Source organism: Toxorhynchites rutilus, chromosome 2, assembly GCF_029784135.1.
Source record: "Toxorhynchites rutilus septentrionalis strain SRP chromosome 2, ASM2978413v1, whole genome shotgun sequence".
In the NCBI taxonomy this organism is placed as follows: Eukaryota; Metazoa; Arthropoda; class Insecta; order Diptera; family Culicidae; genus Toxorhynchites; species Toxorhynchites rutilus.
The window spans coordinates 138085398-138103011 of record NC_073745.1 but is presented as its reverse complement, the minus strand read 5'-3'; the positions used below and the strand labels follow the sequence as shown (position 1 = coordinate 138103011).

The following is a 17614-nucleotide window of genomic DNA, read 5'->3' as shown; positions in this document are numbered from 1 at the left end:
GTTTATAGCTGAGAGTGGATGACGTCCACTAGAAGGTATTACACGAAGAGAAGAGAGAATGTGCATTGAATGTTCCCCCTCCACGTTTAGCATTCAAGCTTAGAATGTTGATGGTTCACCGACGTTGGTGGTAGTGAATCAAGGCAGTTCGCCCGGCATCATAGTGTTGGATGGTTCAAAGGGAGTATTGTTCATGAATGAATAAACGAATGAATGGCATTGGTTCATATTCAGTTCATTCGATATCCAAGCGTTGGAAAATTGACATTATTTTCGCATGACAAAAACATTCATTTCATACCTGTTGTTGCACTCAATGCGAAACGTCCATTGAAAATCATTTGTTTATCCAATTTCATGAACAAAGCGAATCAATTCATTGAAATTCCCCTCGATTTTATTTGACCTTTTACATGCCGGACCAGTTAAAACGCGAATGTCGATAACTGGTCTTCCCTTTTCGCCCAGTTAGTGAATGTTTACTGCATATAGCTGAGAATATGGTTAACTCTGACTTTGATCTGTTACGAGCGACGTCATTGTTGCATACAAATGGCTGTTTCGTCAAAATGTTTTTTTTCAAGAATTCTCTCAATTGTTTTCGAAAAAACGTACCATGTTTATATGTTTATATGTATAACATGGAAAAGAATGTGAATCAGTAAAAAAGTGGATTTTGATCATGTTGGCGCTTACGTCAACCATGCATATTTGAGCAGTGTAATCATAAAGTCATTTGTTATTTGTTTATTTGGTCAACAGGTAACATTGTACCCCAATGACAAGTAAAATAATATAAATTAACACAGAACACTTCTAAAGTTACACTTATTTGTTTCACGCGTCATATTAAAATTAAAAACGTGGTAACCTGTTGAAGAGACGAGACATACTCCGCATTGGTTCATGCAAACCATAATTCGTTCTAGCAGAAGTGCCGAGTAAAGTAGAACGATCAGTGTTGCCCTGCAGCAGGTCTGCAATGAAGCAAGCCTTTGCTACGTTGCGTCTCTCATCCAACAACTCCAGTTTAATAAGTAAGCAACGGCTCTTGTAACTAGGCAGGTTAAATGGATCCGTCCACCTAAGATGACGTAGAGCAAAGCGGACGAATATTCGCTGTACTGCCTCAATCCGTTGGTTTTTATTTTGGTAGTAAGGAGACCATATGACCGATGAATATTCCAGGATGGGGCGCACAATTAACAGTACAGAGCTTTCAGGCAGTAGATATCCCTAAACTTTTTGGCAAAACGAAAGAGAAAACCCAGCTGCGAAGAGGCTTTAGATACGACGAATGTAATGTGATCCTTGAAGGTAACTTTCGTATCAATCAGGATGCCCAAGTCCTTGATAGTCGATTTTCGCTGTAATTGTACACCTTCCAGACTGTAACCGAAGTGAAAAAGAGAGCGTTTACGTCCAAACGAAATTACCGCGCATTTGGGCACGTTTAGTGACATTCTATTACTATGACACCATTCTGCGAATGTTTCTAACTGCGCGTCTTGTTGCTGTTCAATCTTATAGAACAGCTTCAGGTCATCTGCATACGAGAGTTTGAGGCAGTTTAGTACGAAGTTGACATCATTCATGTATAGTAGGAACAGAAACGGCCCGAGGTGACTTCCTTGAGGAACACCGGAGCAAGCTGGAAAGGGTTTCGAAACATGGTCTCCAATCTTGACAGACATCCTACGACCACATAGGTAAGATTCCAGCCAGAGTAACAGATCGTCATTCATGCCTAGTTTGTCAAGTTTAGCTATTGCGATTTGATGGTTCATTTTATCGAATGCTGCAGATAAATCCGTGTATATAGCATCCACTTGCTGACGATTTTCTATTTGACGAACTACATAGGAAGTGAAGCAAGTTAGGTTAGTCGTCGTTGAACGTTTTGGCATGAATCCGTGTTGGTCCTCCGATATATAATGCGCGTATCTGTGCACTAACTCGTTAAGAATAATCAATTCAAATAGCTTGGACGTGGCACTTAACGCAGCTGTACCGCGGTAATTCGAAACGACCCTTTTGCACCCTTTCTTCAACACAGGGAAAACATACGACTGTTTCCAACAGTTCGGAAATACGCCAGAGTTCAGTGAAAGATTAAACACTGTTGCGAGTGGTTTAGCCAGCGAATGAATGCAACGTTTGAGCACAAGTGATGGAATACCGTCAGGGCCACATCCCGTGGAGGACTTCAATTTCTTTCTTGCTGTGCTAACCATATCATTGGCGATTAAAAACTGTAGCAAAAAAGTAGAAAACCGAGGAACGTTTAGGGTAGCAGACAGTCTTCAGAAAACCTACGCTGTGTTGCGCTCGAATTCAATTTTCATCAGCGTGCGCTGAAAACAAACCTCATTCTTGGCACGAAGCGCACCGAAATCAAAACAAGTGAGCCCAAAAACAGCACGGTGTAGAATTCACATACTAAATTCCCCTTCATTCTATACCCACACACACATAAAATTCTAGCGCCCGTTTTGTCTTCGCTTGTTCTAAGCTAAGCAACAGCGCACCCTCATACAATCCGCATCAACAGAGAAAGCAACGCAGAAAGACTAGATTCGAGCTCGGTTTAAAATTGGGAATATAAGCCGGTGTATGGATACGGTGCAGTGAGGATGTTCGAACTCAAAAGCGAACCGAACATTGAATATTTGAACTTTGTTTCGGTGTGCGTCGATTCGTCCGGGCGCAGGTGTGCGCATGGAGAGAGAGTTCAACTGGGTGCAAAAAAAGTGTTGCACATCACAACTGTGTTCAATTCCGAAGACTGGTGGCAGCTGCCACATCCGGCGGATCGAGTTGTTCGTCAGTAAAGACGTTGCTGAATTGAGAGCGAAACATATCGGCAATGTCAGAGATCGTATCAGCCTCAATCAAACCGTTGGACATCGTTGAAGGCAGTCCAGTTTCCTTTCGGTGTTCAATTATGTAGCGCCAGAAACTTTTGGGGTTATTCTTGATGCGTCTTTGCAAATTGTCCTGATAAGCGTTGTACAGACGATTGTTAAGCTGTTTGTATTCGTTATTTAACTTCAAGTATCTATTCCTAGTAGAATCCGTACGGTATTTGGCGAACCGTCTGAGTGCAGCTCGTTTCATCTTCATAAGAAATTTGAGATCGGCATTTGTCCAAGCTGGTTTCAACGGCTCGCGTTTGGTCGATAGCATAAAGCAGGATACCGGAAATAGTAGAAGCAGCGAGGTTAGCGTCGCAATCTTGGAAAACTTCGTTCCACTGCACACGTAAAAAGAAATCGTTCATGCCATCGAAATCGGCCTTACTGAAATCGTAAAAAACGCTCTCAGTAGTGTCGCAAAAGCGTTGTTGTGGACATATTTTCAATTCCGTTAGTATGGGAGGATGATGTCTACAGATTTTAACGAGCGGTGATGGAGCTTGCATAACTCTAACGTCCTGGCACAGCTCTTGACTAACGAAACATCGAGCAAACGATTGTTTTCGTTTCCGATTCCACTCATCTGTTTGAGTCCAGCAGTGCAGTATGCATCAAGCAATTTTCGCGATGTTAATCCAACCGAAGATCGAGAGTTGATCGGATAGAGCGATCCAACCGAATTGTGCTGCCACGATATCGTGCCCATGTTATTGTCACCAATAATTATAATGTTATCTCTAGGTCTCATCTGCGAAATCACCCAGTAGAGCGAGTCAAGGTGATTCTCAATCAGATCCGCGTCATTCACTCGATCGGGAGGAATATATACTACACATAGGTAGAGAATAGCGTCAGTCGTGAGAATCGTGATCCATAATTGCTCCACCTTCGACGAGCTTACAGAAGGAATCAGCTGTCGGGATTTGAAACTCGAGCGAACGGCGATCAATACACCACCTCCAGTGCTTTTGGTGCTGTTTGAAGTCGACCGGTCTTGTCGATACACTGAGTATTTGTCGTCAAATAGCTGCATCGTCAACGTGTTGTCTTTCAGCCAAGTTTCGGAAAGAGCGTAAATATCATAGCACCCGTCACAGAAGGCTGGTACTCGGCGAGAGAACTGTTGATCCCACCAATGTTCTGATAATACATCAGGATGTTGGAGGTGAAAGATAATACACGAGTAACCATTAACAAGACTTTGTTCATCATAATTAGGTTTGTTAAAAATATTAACCACTGAAAATACTGAAAATGAGTGAGTAGAGAAACGTGATGCCAATTCGATGTTTTGGTGCATTTTTTACGTATGAAGATTGAAAATACATGAGCCTAACATTGAGTAGTAGAATGATATTGTTTAACTGAACACCCAGTAGAACTGTTTATTCGTGCCTGTTTCTTGAAAGTAGCCGCGTTTCGTTACATAGCATCTGTTTAGTGACAACCCAAATGGTTCGACATACTCGAGTTTTGAAGAACGGTTTATTACCGAATGCCTGGATGAAATACTAAAGGAAGACGACAATGCTTCTGAAAACACTCAAACATTTTCTACTTAATATTCTAAATGTATCAACCTTCTAGTAAACGATATATATATATTTGCGATCTATCATGCATTCAACCAGAACCTCACAATGGCAAGCGAAGCGATCCCAACACATGAAAAAAAACATTTGTTGTTGTAGCGAACGACAATACTTACACTGCGAGGCTAGACGATTCAAATTTTGCATTCCATCCCAATCACGGAGAAAACCAATTCGTATTTTAATCAATTTAGAAACGGAGGGGCGTGCATAGGACAATGTGTGAATCCATACGGAATGGTAGGGTAATGTGTGATATTTGGCGATACAGTATCAACAAACGAAACGGTGACATTATGTGATGCGTTGTTTGGTTTTGATATGATCAAGTTTGGTATGAGGGTGCGTGGAGAAGAGAAAAGAGAATCAAGTTTATTATAGATTGCCTCCAATCGGATGAATCCAATCACACGCTACACATCGAATAATGAATGATAAAATGTTGGAATGAAAATATAGGGGAATTGCTACTTACATGTTTCGCCAGCATCTTCAGCGTAAGGGTTAATCTCGATCAGTAGTGCGTCTTTCTTTACGAAAAGGTCGTACATGTTCAGTAACATTTTAGCCGTCTCCTCGGCATGGTCTTCGAGGCCAACTTTCTTGGCAATCTTTTTTTAAAAATATGTAAATTCTAAACTGAACCTACAACTCTTTCGCGTGATATACAGGCTCAACCTACCGTCAATGCTTGCGATTTTTGCAATCCAGAGTTAATATCAATGGGTTCATACACAATGGCTTCTGGGTTTTCGGCAGCTACTTCTTCAATGTTAACTCCTCCCTGGGAGGAGGCAATCAGCACTGGGCCCTACAATAAGTGAATTATAGAATCATGCATAAGGGGTTATGATGACACTGGTTGACTCACGTTAAACGCACGCTCCATCATCACAGCGAAATAAAACTCCCGACGGGGGAATTTCCGCTCGGCTACCATCACTGAGTTGCAAATTCGTCCGGCAGCACCCGTTTGTTTGGTCACCAGAAGCTCGTTAATCATCCTGCCGGAAATTTCTTTGGCTTCCTTGGGTCTATGGTATGTTTCATAATTTTTAACATGAAAAAAAAACATGCATTTGAATGTAACTTACGTGAAAACTACTCGAACGCCACCCTTGAGTCCATTTTTGAAGGTACCCTTTCCTCGACCACCAGCTAACACTTGGGCTTTTAGGACTAGATTTTTCGTCTTCAGATCGTTGGCGATTTTTTCGGCTTCCTGGGCGGATGTGGCAACGCCAAATCTGTAAAAATTGATGAATTGTTTTCGTTTATTCGAGGTGTCGATATTAACTGAGTTTCCATTATTTTTTCAGAAAAATTCCAAGTGTAACCTAGTAATCAAATTTTGTACTAATTCTCAAAACATGCAATAAAAATAAAACATCTGTCGATATCTTTCGATAAGGGAATTTTTATGATTTTAATTGAGTTAAATGACGACTAAGGTGGGTTTAGACTAGGGATATATTCATGTGAAGAAATATGATGAGATTTATAGAAATCGCATCAATCGTTTACACTAGCGTGAACTTCTATAATGAATATATTCATATTTTCGGTGAATTTATTCACCTGAAGTAGAACTGCATCCAACTTTAGTGATTTCTCACCAGTGAGAAATTCACAAGCGTTTACATATGCTGAATTTATTCATATTATATATACCTCGAATAAGTGTATCATATTTATTCTCACCCGTTTACACCTATTTTCAGGTGAATAAATCCATCTATAGCTATAGATCTCCTTAGGGCGATTACACATTATCCGGTTTCTGCCGGACCGGTTTCAAAAAGCGCCGCTGGGTTTGGACGGAAAACCGGACAACAATGTGAAAGAGACCTCGCGCTACACAAAACCGTACATCTCTCACAAACACATATATGCATTTATTTATATGTGGATTTGACAGGTAAACATTGCTTCAAATATTCCGGTTACATGCAGCTGAGTGCAGACGGAAAACCTTAAACCCACAGCTGCTGCGGCAACCACGAGCGTTCTCATATGTATGTTCCTTGGAAATCACATAAGGCCGAATGTTGGAGTGTAGCACACCATGAGCATGATCAAAGTGAGACCAGGCCTCACGGACATTACACACATCCTGCATCATAACGGCGTTCTTACCGTACCTATCGTGAATACTTCCGCCCCACTTCAGAATACGTTTAAAAAACTAACTTTAGTCTGCGGTTTATTCATTCATACGCATAATTATTTAGTTTCCAAGCATACACGAATAGTATGATTTATTTCACACGCTCTGTTGCCACATAATTTTTCAACAGTCTCAGAAACACGGTTAGATAAAAGTGCAATTTGATGAACCAATAATAATAACATTCCGTTACAAGCCAGAGGCACTATTTATTTATATGTATAATGTGTTCACTTCCTGTGATTATTTTGGAATTTACCTACAAGAGAATGTATACACATCCATTCATTCTAGAGTTTTTTTTTATTTCATTAATACAGTAAACAAATTACGAATAAAATAACATAATTCGTTCAAACACTATTCCATTGCTGCTTCCGCTGATCCTCGTCGAAGAACGAGCTCAACATATGCCGCAATTCCTCGAGCACGTAATCCTGGGGCATGGGCAGCTTCTCGAGCCCAATTCGCATCACAGCTATCAATACGCGGATCCGGGGCAAAGAATGACCGAATCAGATAAGCTGGAATTTCGTTCTGACAGAACCGATGCTTTGGCGTCGGCATTGGAACATTTAGACCACAGAGCACATATCTGACAGTTTTGGCTGGAGTGCCTTGGTCTCGTCGTCGATCGCGTCGCCGGTCAGGTCAAACTGGAATACCCAAAGAATATTAGACGAGAGAATTATTTTTAGTGTGTTCAAATAAACAAAAACTAACCTTCTCATTCAGCTCGATAAAGCCGCTCGAAATCCGCCCCTCCATGAACCGATTGAAGATTTGTTTGACATCCGAACTCGTTCAGTAATTATTTCAGATAAGGGATGTTGCCTGTGAACAAAAAATAGAAGTCAATTAAATAACTCGATCTGCTTGTCAAAATACACCACTCACCGTTAATAACACAGTCCGTGGCAATATGCTAAATGATGCCATCGTGCACCTGTGACCATTGCTTCTCTTTGAGCAGAAACTTGCATCACAGAATTAGTTCCACAACACTGGTAGTTGTTGAAGAAGTGAAATAAAAATTTCAGCATCCATATCGCTTGCAAATTATCAACTGTTTTCAAAATCAACAAACAAACGTCAATAGTACACACATACTATTACATTAGACGAAAAATTGCCTGAATTGTACTAATACTAACAGACATGACAAACAACTGTCAATTCGCTTTCATGGCATGGAGCTTCGTGCTCCGCTTTTGGGAAATGATAGTGATAATGAATTTTCAGGTGCATTAAACACATATCTTAAAATAAAAACTATGAATGGAAATTAACTTCTTCTCATGAAATGTGTTCTTTATGTAATAAAGTAATACGTTCTTTTGCAAGTTGGGAAACCTCCTGAACAATAATTGTGTCTGATAATGATTGTATATTACAATGATGAGTTTTAGTTAAAATATCAAGGAAACTATACAAAAATGGTTAAGGAAGAATCAATACCACAGGTTCTGAGCAATCAAATAATATGAAGTAGAAGTTTTCATTAAAAATTTAAACAACTTAAAACTGTCTTGAGGTGTGATAATCTTATAGAGAATGATTTGCTTTCCCAAACCGATGTCTCCACCAGACGTCGACACTATTCTACGGTCATCGCGTATAATGCTTGTCCGGTCACCGGACATTGCAGTCGCTGTAGACGGCTGCATCACGGCGTCGTAAAAAGGTTGGTCCGATCAAAATTTGCCATTTGGGTTTCAAACCGGTCCGGCAGAAACCGGATAATGTGTAATCGGCCTTAGTGTAAACCCGCCATAAGAAGTAATGAAAGAGAGAAATAAAGAAGTGAAGAAGCAAAAAAAAATGAATACATGGTTGATTTTTTTTTTTAAATATCTTGAAGGATCATCAAACACTAGTAATGAAACGAGTAATTTTTATTTCGATCCAATCAATTTGACTAAACTATTACGATTTTGGAAAAAACGATTTTTTCTTGCAATCTTTTAGCTTCTTTCTGCGCGTCTTCCATTTTTTTCGTTTCACCACGAGGGATATTGCCTCTACTTTTCGTAGCCGTTTCATTAACTTTGATTCATTTGACGCAAAAGTTTGTTTCTTCCGAATTTTTTTGTCTTCTAGAAAAATAGAATGCAAATTTAGAATTCGTTGAATTAACTAACTCGACATTTTTGTTGATGATACCTCTTCAAAGTGAACCATGACATCATTAACTTGTCGCATAGCACAACCGTTTCCATTTTATCAATCCACGCTGACGACTGTACGACGTCGACATCTGGATACGACATAATTTTTTACGAAGCAAACTAATCTCTATCTCGATCAGATATTCTTCATTCACATTGAACAGTAATTCGAAACAGAGGAGTTAATTTTCATTCATTGTTTTGAATTTGAAAGTGTTTTCATTCCATGTTCATCCATCGTGGTGATTAGCCAATACCAAAACCTACAACATCGAACCTGACACTCACTGTAGTGGAACGACTCGATGCACTCGTGTTTGGTCCGTGCTATTGGGGATGAAATCGTAGGACAAGTGTGGAACTGTTATGTTTCTCCTAGACTAGCCTCCCATTTTTCAATGTACTCCAAAGCAGAATCGTAAAAAAATTTCATACTTTCATACAAAAATATTTTACCTCCTATATTTCACCTAAATTAATTAGTTTTAGTTAGGGCACCAAATCAGAAAACGCGTCATGTTTTTATGGAATAGTTTCATAGTAAATAATTATTTCTGCTGCGAACCAATCGAATTGGAAGTTCTCTAATGGTTTAAAATAACAAAAATTGGAAGCACACTCTTTCTACCATACATTTGTTCTGTGCATTTCCGTCCTTATTTACCTGTACTTTCTATTCCGAAGAATGGATGTAGCCGTGAGGTATAATTTTGATATACCACTGCGAATGAGATGTGCGTAAATCGCTCGCTAGAAATGTGAATCTATCGTTCGTTCATACGGACACTGTGGGGAGAGGAGATATTGCAAATAAACGATTTCCTGTTTTACCATATTGGGTATAAATGAGCCATTCGCGATTTCTAAGAATCTATGAGAGGCTAATGAATTTCCAAAGTTTAAAGCCTCCTTGATTCAACACAATTTATTTCTAATACTCTAATTCTAGCTATCGAGCAGTCAGCTGTCTTACGCAATGCTGATGTTACACACAACGGTTTTGTTCGACACAAAATTCAGAAGCGTAATCGTTCCACAGACTGTATCGATTCCAGATGCTTAAACGGTTCATAGTCTGCATACTGTAACCTTTGGAAAGTGCAAATATAGTACTTTGGACTCCCTTGGATTGTCTGAAGCATTTCTTCTCAAAGCTTTTTGCGACTGGCATGATCACGTCCATTCAATTCTTGAGTTAATGAAAGTTTGTAGAGATGGAACTCAAAGCATAGTCACAACATATTTGCGCAGCGGTGTTCAATTGAAACTCTTACTCGTTCCACATTTTCAGGTGCAATCACTGATTGTTTTTAAAAAAACGGCGGGTATGGCGAAACCCTGTTATTCATCCGACCAAGCTATCATAGTGATTGAAAAAAGATACTCAAGACGGTACGGTTATCGGTCTTTTTACCCCTTTTTCTAGCCGAATTGGTGAACAAACGAATTGAATAAAATAATTCCGTGGTTCTGCGTCAACTGAGGTGTTTTGAGAATACTACCCTCTATATTTTTGAAGAACACTTTGCACCTCACTAGACAAAAATATTTCTTCCCTTTTATGTTGAGGAATTCTAAAAAAATCAACAAAATTAAGCGCAAATTTTGAGGCAGACACATCATCTCATTCGACGAGGCGAATAAATCTTCGAAAGGTCATGAGTTTCCAAATAAATCGTAGTACAACAGGGCATTATTACATTTTTTTAAACTTAAAATACGGTACCAATTGATAAGAAGACGGTACAATCCAAAATGGTCGAAAAAACGGCACTGTCCCGTTCAAAACGGTACGTTTGGTCAGCCCATCTAATACAGATCTCGCTGAATGTATATAAGTCGACATTCTCAAATTTAGTTTGTTGCGAACTCCTCTGATATTAAATACAAGCGGAACCAATATTCGATGCTGTCACTTTCTTGGACTCCTTTTCAGTGGTATCACTCTCTTCCCGATGGATTCCCTTCCGGTCTAAAGTGCACAAACAGGCTCTTGGTGGCGCCGTTCATCAGCGCTTTCATGATGAACGAAGTTAGCTTCGCCACAATAGCGACAACATGCTCCAATCGCTGTTCAATTATAACTGAGTTCTCCGGCGTAACGCTTTCGTTTTCGAAACTCAATCCTCCCAATTGCCTCCAATTCCGCCCAATCGAAAAGTATTAGGCAATTGTCAAGAGGCAATTGAAGAAGGGTGCCAAAGTAACTCGGGATACTGTAGACATGAAAAGATCGTTGAATAAAATGGCCGCTGAAGTTGACCAACCGAGAGTCCAAACTTTGATGTATCCGAAACAGAGTACGAAAGTTAATCAAAACTGCAATGGAATAATTTCAATATTTTTTTCTGAAAAGAACAATGAATTATCTGCAGTTTCGTGTAAACACATTGTTTGTACCTTCAACCAATGTAAACTTGGAAACAACGGAGCAGATTTTGTGGTTTTTTAGATGCTTAGAACGAAATTGCAGCGAAAGTGAAATACAGTAGAACCTCGATTATCCGCGAACTGATGATCCGATTTTTTCGAATTCAAAATGCAATTGAAATCATCCATTTTAAATAAGATAATGCCGTCCGAAATTATCCGATGTAAAACAGATACAGTTTACGCGAGAATGTTTTGAGTTTCGTTACTAGATGTGTTTCGATGGAGCATTTAGAAGAGTAATTGAAGCTTTGTCCCTTGATGCCTGAAGAAAAAAGACACTACATATTAGGGAACCCTTGTAATCAACAATTCAATTGTTGAGTTTGAACTATTTAGTTCAAATCTTTATGTGCTATATGTGAGAACAGCAATACACTTCAAAAAAATCACATTGCATCACAATCAATTACGTCACATCATAGGGGAAATGGTGCTTGCGCCACTCCGTTTTCAAGCTTTTACGGGGTCATTTTTTCACATTTCTGTAAAACTTCACAGTTGTTTGAAGAGGTTTGGTATTCTTTATCGATCTAAAACAAAAAACGTAAAATGTAAATTTTGGCGCTCGCATTACTTTGCGAGATTACGGCAGTACTATCCAAGCCCTTTCATTTGATACTCAAATTGATGAGTTTTTGAAAAAAAATATATTGCGCCATTTTGTGGTGGTAGTCATTTTGGATTTGCATTTTTCATAAATAATTGTGTTCTACTAATCAAGCCCTTTCATTTGATACATACAATGATGGGATTTTGAATAAATATATATACACTAGCTGACTCGGCAAACTTCATCTCGCACAAGATTTGTTTTTCGTTATCAATATCTTCAAACATTCACGTTTTCTTACTAAGCTCAAGTTCATGAGTCTAATCGCAGAATTGTTCATTGATTGATCTTCTAATCGACCCCGCTGAATTTACCTTTTACTAAAAAATCCTAGTACTTCTACCAAAACTCATCATTATAATATCAGATTATTTTCAGACACAATTCTCGTTCAAGATTCAACCGCTTGCAAATAAAATGTTTCTCCGTTACATGAAATAAATGTTTCATACAAAAAATAAGATAGAATACAGACAGGCCCCACCCCTCTTCACCCATAAGAGAGGGGGGAGGAGTGTCCATTCACCATAGAAACGTTTATTGTACCTTAAAACCTTCATATACCTATTTTGGTTTCATTTGCTTGAGTAATTCTCGAGTAATGCAGATTTTTGTTTCATTTGTGTGGCAACCCCCACTGAGAGAGGGAGGGTGGAGTGACTTACCACCATAGAAACATTTATTGCAACCTTAACCCTCCAGATGCCTAATTTGGTTTCATTTGCTTGATTAATTCTCGAGTAATGTAGAAATTTTGTTTCATTTGTATGGCAGCTCCCATTAGAGAGGGGGGAGGAGTCTCAGACTATCATGAAAACTTTCCCCGGCCCCAAAAACCCCTACATACCAATTTTCATGTCGATCGGTTCAGTAGTTTCCGAGTCCATAAGAATCAGACAGACAGACAGACAGAAATCCATTTTTATATATATAGATAGATAGATAAATTACCTTTTAAAATGAAAGAAATCTAAAATGGAATATAGGCGCAATATAATTATTTCTTTAGTTTTTTTCATTGAAAAGTGGAAAAATGTTCACGTGATTAACAACAATTGTCCTCACTTACGCAAACTTATCTGCCAAATACCAGCAAAAACTGCGCAAATGTTGAAACTGTCTAAAGGGTTTGTCACATCAAATTGCATCACGGAAAAAACGCTGTAGAAATTCGCCCAGTAGACCGATCCTTTTGAAAATTTTAGACAGTAAAATAAAAACTATTAAACAACTTTTGGCATTTTCTATTTACTCATACTTCGAGCCCAAGCCCGTATGCTCGCACCTTCCTCTTTACCCCGTCCATAAGGTTCTGTACAACGTCAGGTTGTAGTTTTTTTTGAACAGAAATCCATTTTCTCTTGGAGTCCGCCTCCGATTTGACAACTTTTGGGTTCTTCCGGAGGGCCTGCTTCATAATCGCCCAATATTTCTCTATTGGGCGAAGATCCGGCGCGTTGGGCGTGTTCATTTCCTTTGGCACGAAGGTGACCCCGTTGGCTTCGTACCACTCCAACACGTCCTTTGAATAGTGGCACGAAGCGAGATCCGGCCAGAAGATGGTCGGGCCCTCGTGCTGCTTCAATATGGTAGTAAGCGCTTCTGTAGGCACTCCTTAAGGTAAACCTGCCCGTTTACCGTGCCGGTCATCACGAAGGGGGCGCTCCGCTTTCCGCAAGAGCAGATCGCTTGCCACACCATGTACTTTTTGGCAAACTTGGATAGTTTCTGCTTGCGAATCTCCTCCGGAACGCTGAATTTGTCCTCTGCGGAGGAGAACAACAGGCCCGGCAGCTGACGAAAGTCCCCTTGACGTAGGTTTCGTCGTCCATTACCAGGCAATGCGGCTTCGTCAGCATTTCGGTGTACAGCTTCCGGGCTCGCGTCTTCCCCACCATGTTTTGCCTTTCGTCGCGGTTAGGAGCCTTCTGAACCTTGTATGTACGCAGGCCCTCCCGCTGCTTGGTCCGCTGGACGAATGAACTAGACAAATTCAGCTTATTGGCGACATCCCGGACCGAACTTCTCCGATCACGTCTATACTGCTTAACTACGCGCTTGTGATCTTTTTCACTGACGGAGCATCCATTGTTGCCGTTCTTCACCTTCCGGTCGATGGTTAGGTTCTCGAAGTATCGTTTTAGTACTCTGCTGACCGTGGATTGGACGATTCCCAGCATCTTACCGATGTCACATCGGGACAACTCCGGATTCTCGAAATGAGGGCGCAGGATTAATTCACGACGCTCTTTTTCGTTCGACGACATTTTTCCAAATTTACGAAAAATTGACAGTGAAGCATGGCCAACGTGATCTATACACTCTTATCTGATTATAAGCGAAAGCTGAAGATATAATTCCTAAAAATTAAATTTCTACAGCGTTTTTTCCGTGATGCAATTTGATGTGACACACCCTTTAGTTTAGCGCTGTTTACATTTCTGAAGAACGAACTCCATCTACAGGCAAAAGCATACAACATACCGAAAACCCCACAGAGAGTGAAATTAATCAAATAAATTGGTATCATTACCTTTCTAATTACAGCATTTATTAGAGCATAATTAAAATTCTAATCGGCGAACGGTCATTTTTCCTTAATAGGTGACGAAATTTCCTAATTTTCATGGTTTTGAATTTTTTTTCTAATTTTAAAATTGATTTCTCAGCCAACAGCTTGACGCCTTTCGATTCAAAACAAAACAAATTTTTCCAAAATACATACGAAGATACGCAGAAAGGTTAATGCCGCTATGTCGCTATCGCCATCCATACCACCACAATCAGTGCATGATAGATTAAAATGAACTTTGAACATGCGATTGATTACTCGACAGCGACACATTTCCTATTGTCGAACGTACGACAAATTCAAAGGTTCAAGGTTCAACGTTGTTGCAGACGAAAGTGAATCGTTCGCTCTGGAATTGTATTCCCTGAAATCTCGAGGAAAATGTTCATGAATTTAAACACAAGAGAATCAATGTCTTTCGTATAATAACATCTTGTAATGGCGCAATATACGAAGAGTGCGCAGAGTAAAGAAGCTTTGATGGCTGAACAGGCAACAGGTTGGGAGGAGGCGTTAAATATTGAACTCATATGATAATTGAACCGGACTACACTACTGATATACATTGTTAGTGTCATAACAATTGCGCCGTATGACTTATGCTTGCGCTCTCAAGTAAACGTTTATCCATTTAAGTTGCCCTCGTAATATATCTTCTAGTGGAATGAAGCTGTAGTTCATGTTGAGTGTTTTATGTTTTCACACTCCACGGTATACTTCGGAGTTTGATATAGATTTATAGAATAAATATACGTGTGTTGGCTTCCAGATCACTAATAATTATGACCCTAATTTATTATTTATCTTCCGATACATTTCATCGTTAATTCATATAACGGCTTATGGGATTGCTCATTTTACCGAGCGCATTAGGAATATCGGTAAATATGCGGTACGCTACAGAGTGGTTGAGAGCAAATTATGGAATTCATCCTTTCTATGATAAATTTTCCAGCGATTTGCAACAAAAAGGATCAACAATATACTAACGATAAAATCTTGTGACTTTGCAATTGCTTCTACCGAAGCAATATTGAGCTCATCAACAAAACTGTATATGTTGGCACGTCTAGACTCTTTAATCTTCAAGTCAACAGAAGCTCGTGACTGTATTGAGATGTATTCGCAAATCGGTACAATACATGATTGGAAATTAAACTATCTGTAACTTTATTATGCCTCTAGCCAACAGTGAAGGCCTTTTGGAAATACATTCGAGTAGTTTCTAGCTCATATTCAAAAATCTAATGCATTAAGTTTTTAAATGTCTAGTTTCTTGAAATTTGATAGCAAAATAACGAACATCATTCGTAGATTTCAAATTTCAGCAACGGCTGAACCATGTTACTAGTATGAAAATCCATTTGTACCAGCACTTAAACATCTTACAATTCAAAATAATATTCCAAAAATAAATTCCAGAAAGACTCACTTCGGCGTTGGAATGTTGGCCTCGTTGAGGAAAGTATACGATATATGCTCCTGAACATTTAGGTGACGCTTCTGTCCAATGCTTCCCAAAACCTGTTGAAGAAACAAAAACAAATTACGATCACTAGTAACTATCATTCGATTTATTCAATTATGCAAAACATCTCTGAAGGAGCATTGTACCCACGTGCAAAAGATTGGACCTATTCAGCAATTGGTCGAATCAGAATTTTAAATTCCTCGGTCATTACGCTCAATCAGAAAGCTAAATTCTAACACAATCAACACTTATCGGGTACCGGAATAAAAACAAGGGCACAAAACTGAGGCAGCGTAAAGCACTTGAACAGCTGATTTGTTTTGTTTACACCAGAGAAACCAAAAAGAATTAACTGAGATTTAAATTTAGAGCGATTTTGAGAACGGAGCGACAGACACAACACATACACAAAAGTAGCGAGAACAATAATACATTGAGCAACAACACGATATGAGGTGCAAAAAGTATTACATAAAAGTTGGACGACGATGATGGTTTTTTCATTTCCAATTGGAACACATTCGCCACGTTTTGGACTGATTCATTCGTGCGTGACCTTGCCGAATTGGGTTCGTTGCAGCATTACTTACACGGGGTGATGATTTGGTTGCTATTTCGGCCAAAGCCAGGCTGGATTTCCGTAATATTGACGCCATTTTGCTAGCAACGTTCACTACTCGCTAAGACACACTGCACAAAACACTTTTCTACTCTTGACACTGCGAATGACTAAAATTCTTTGAAATTTACGGAGCGATGGATTGGAATACACTCGACTCAGAGGAAATAAGAGCGAGCGAGGGAGAGTGAGTGCGATCTTGACGTTCCGTTGAGTTGACAGCTGCGCGCTTATCCATCGATGTCGTCATTATTGGTTTTATTGCATACAATTGACAGTATTTAGTATTTCGTGGTCAAAACTCAAGGCGCCTCTATATGTACCAGGTGAAACAATCATATGAAATGCACTTTCAGCCATATTGGAATTGCTGTCGGTATTGTTTACAAACGGCATCAGAACGCTGCCGGCGGCTCTCTACAAATCGCTACGACGCTTATTCGAACGATGCCTACTATGTTCGGCTTTTGCGAATTTATGTGAAATAGAAGGGATGATTTTGTAGTATTTCATTCTCATTTCCACACTCTCGCATGTAAAAAGGCAAAAATAGCGTATCCTAGCAATAATAAAACAAACAACCCCCGCTCCACAAACCGTAATCCCCTCTTTATTGAAGTGATGATGTTGCTTCACCTGTTATACATTGATATAAGCGCCTTGGTCAAAACTTTAGTTTTCAGATTTGTTGTGATATGAGGGGTATAGATAATTTCCACATGGGCACGTTCAAACGGCCATCGCATAAAACAGTCATAACTGATTGAAAAATATTCTTATTAAAATGCAACCGGATGCTTTCACACGTGGTTAGCGGACGCCGGATTTGAATACTTATGGCAGACATACAACTGTACTAGCGTTTCTTTTATCCCATTTATTTATTTATCAGGCTCATTAGCATTTTATCTGTAACAGAGCCAGGTTTTTATCGTGTACATGTACATATGTTTATGTTTCTATAAATTGTAAATTACACAGTAGTTAGTAGCAAGACGGGTCTATGGTACTAGGTGAGGCCGTTTCGTCACTAAGTTGGTTAGGGGAGCGGTATATAAAAAAGTACG

At 39.5% G+C, this 17614-nt stretch overlaps 1 protein-coding gene and 1 long non-coding RNA gene across 2 annotated transcripts in view; both read right to left on the bottom strand.

Moving 5' to 3' along the window:
* Positions 1 to 16725, bottom strand: part of LOC129771924 (succinate--CoA ligase [ADP-forming] subunit beta, mitochondrial) — a 32549-nt gene extending 15824 nt beyond the window's left edge. Inside the window, exons 1-6 of the mRNA XM_055776072.1 lie at positions 16519 to 16725; positions 15890 to 15981; positions 5602 to 5754; positions 5379 to 5541; positions 5190 to 5318; positions 4983 to 5118 (exon numbers count right to left, since the gene is read on the bottom strand). Coding sequence (XP_055632047.1) covers positions 4983 to 5118; positions 5190 to 5318; positions 5379 to 5541; positions 5602 to 5754; positions 15890 to 15981; positions 16519 to 16584 — 739 coding nt within the window. The 5' untranslated portion in view covers positions 16585 to 16725. The remainder of the gene's footprint in view (positions 1 to 4982; positions 5119 to 5189; positions 5319 to 5378; positions 5542 to 5601; positions 5755 to 15889; positions 15982 to 16518) is intronic.
* Positions 5777 to 11083, bottom strand: LOC129771925 (uncharacterized). Its single transcript, XR_008742503.1, has 3 exons — positions 7572 to 11083; positions 7398 to 7508; positions 5777 to 7330 (listed from the first exon to the last, which is right to left on the bottom strand). It is a non-coding gene; the product is annotated as an uncharacterized LOC129771925 (long non-coding RNA).
* Positions 16726 to 17614: the final 889 nt, after the last annotated feature.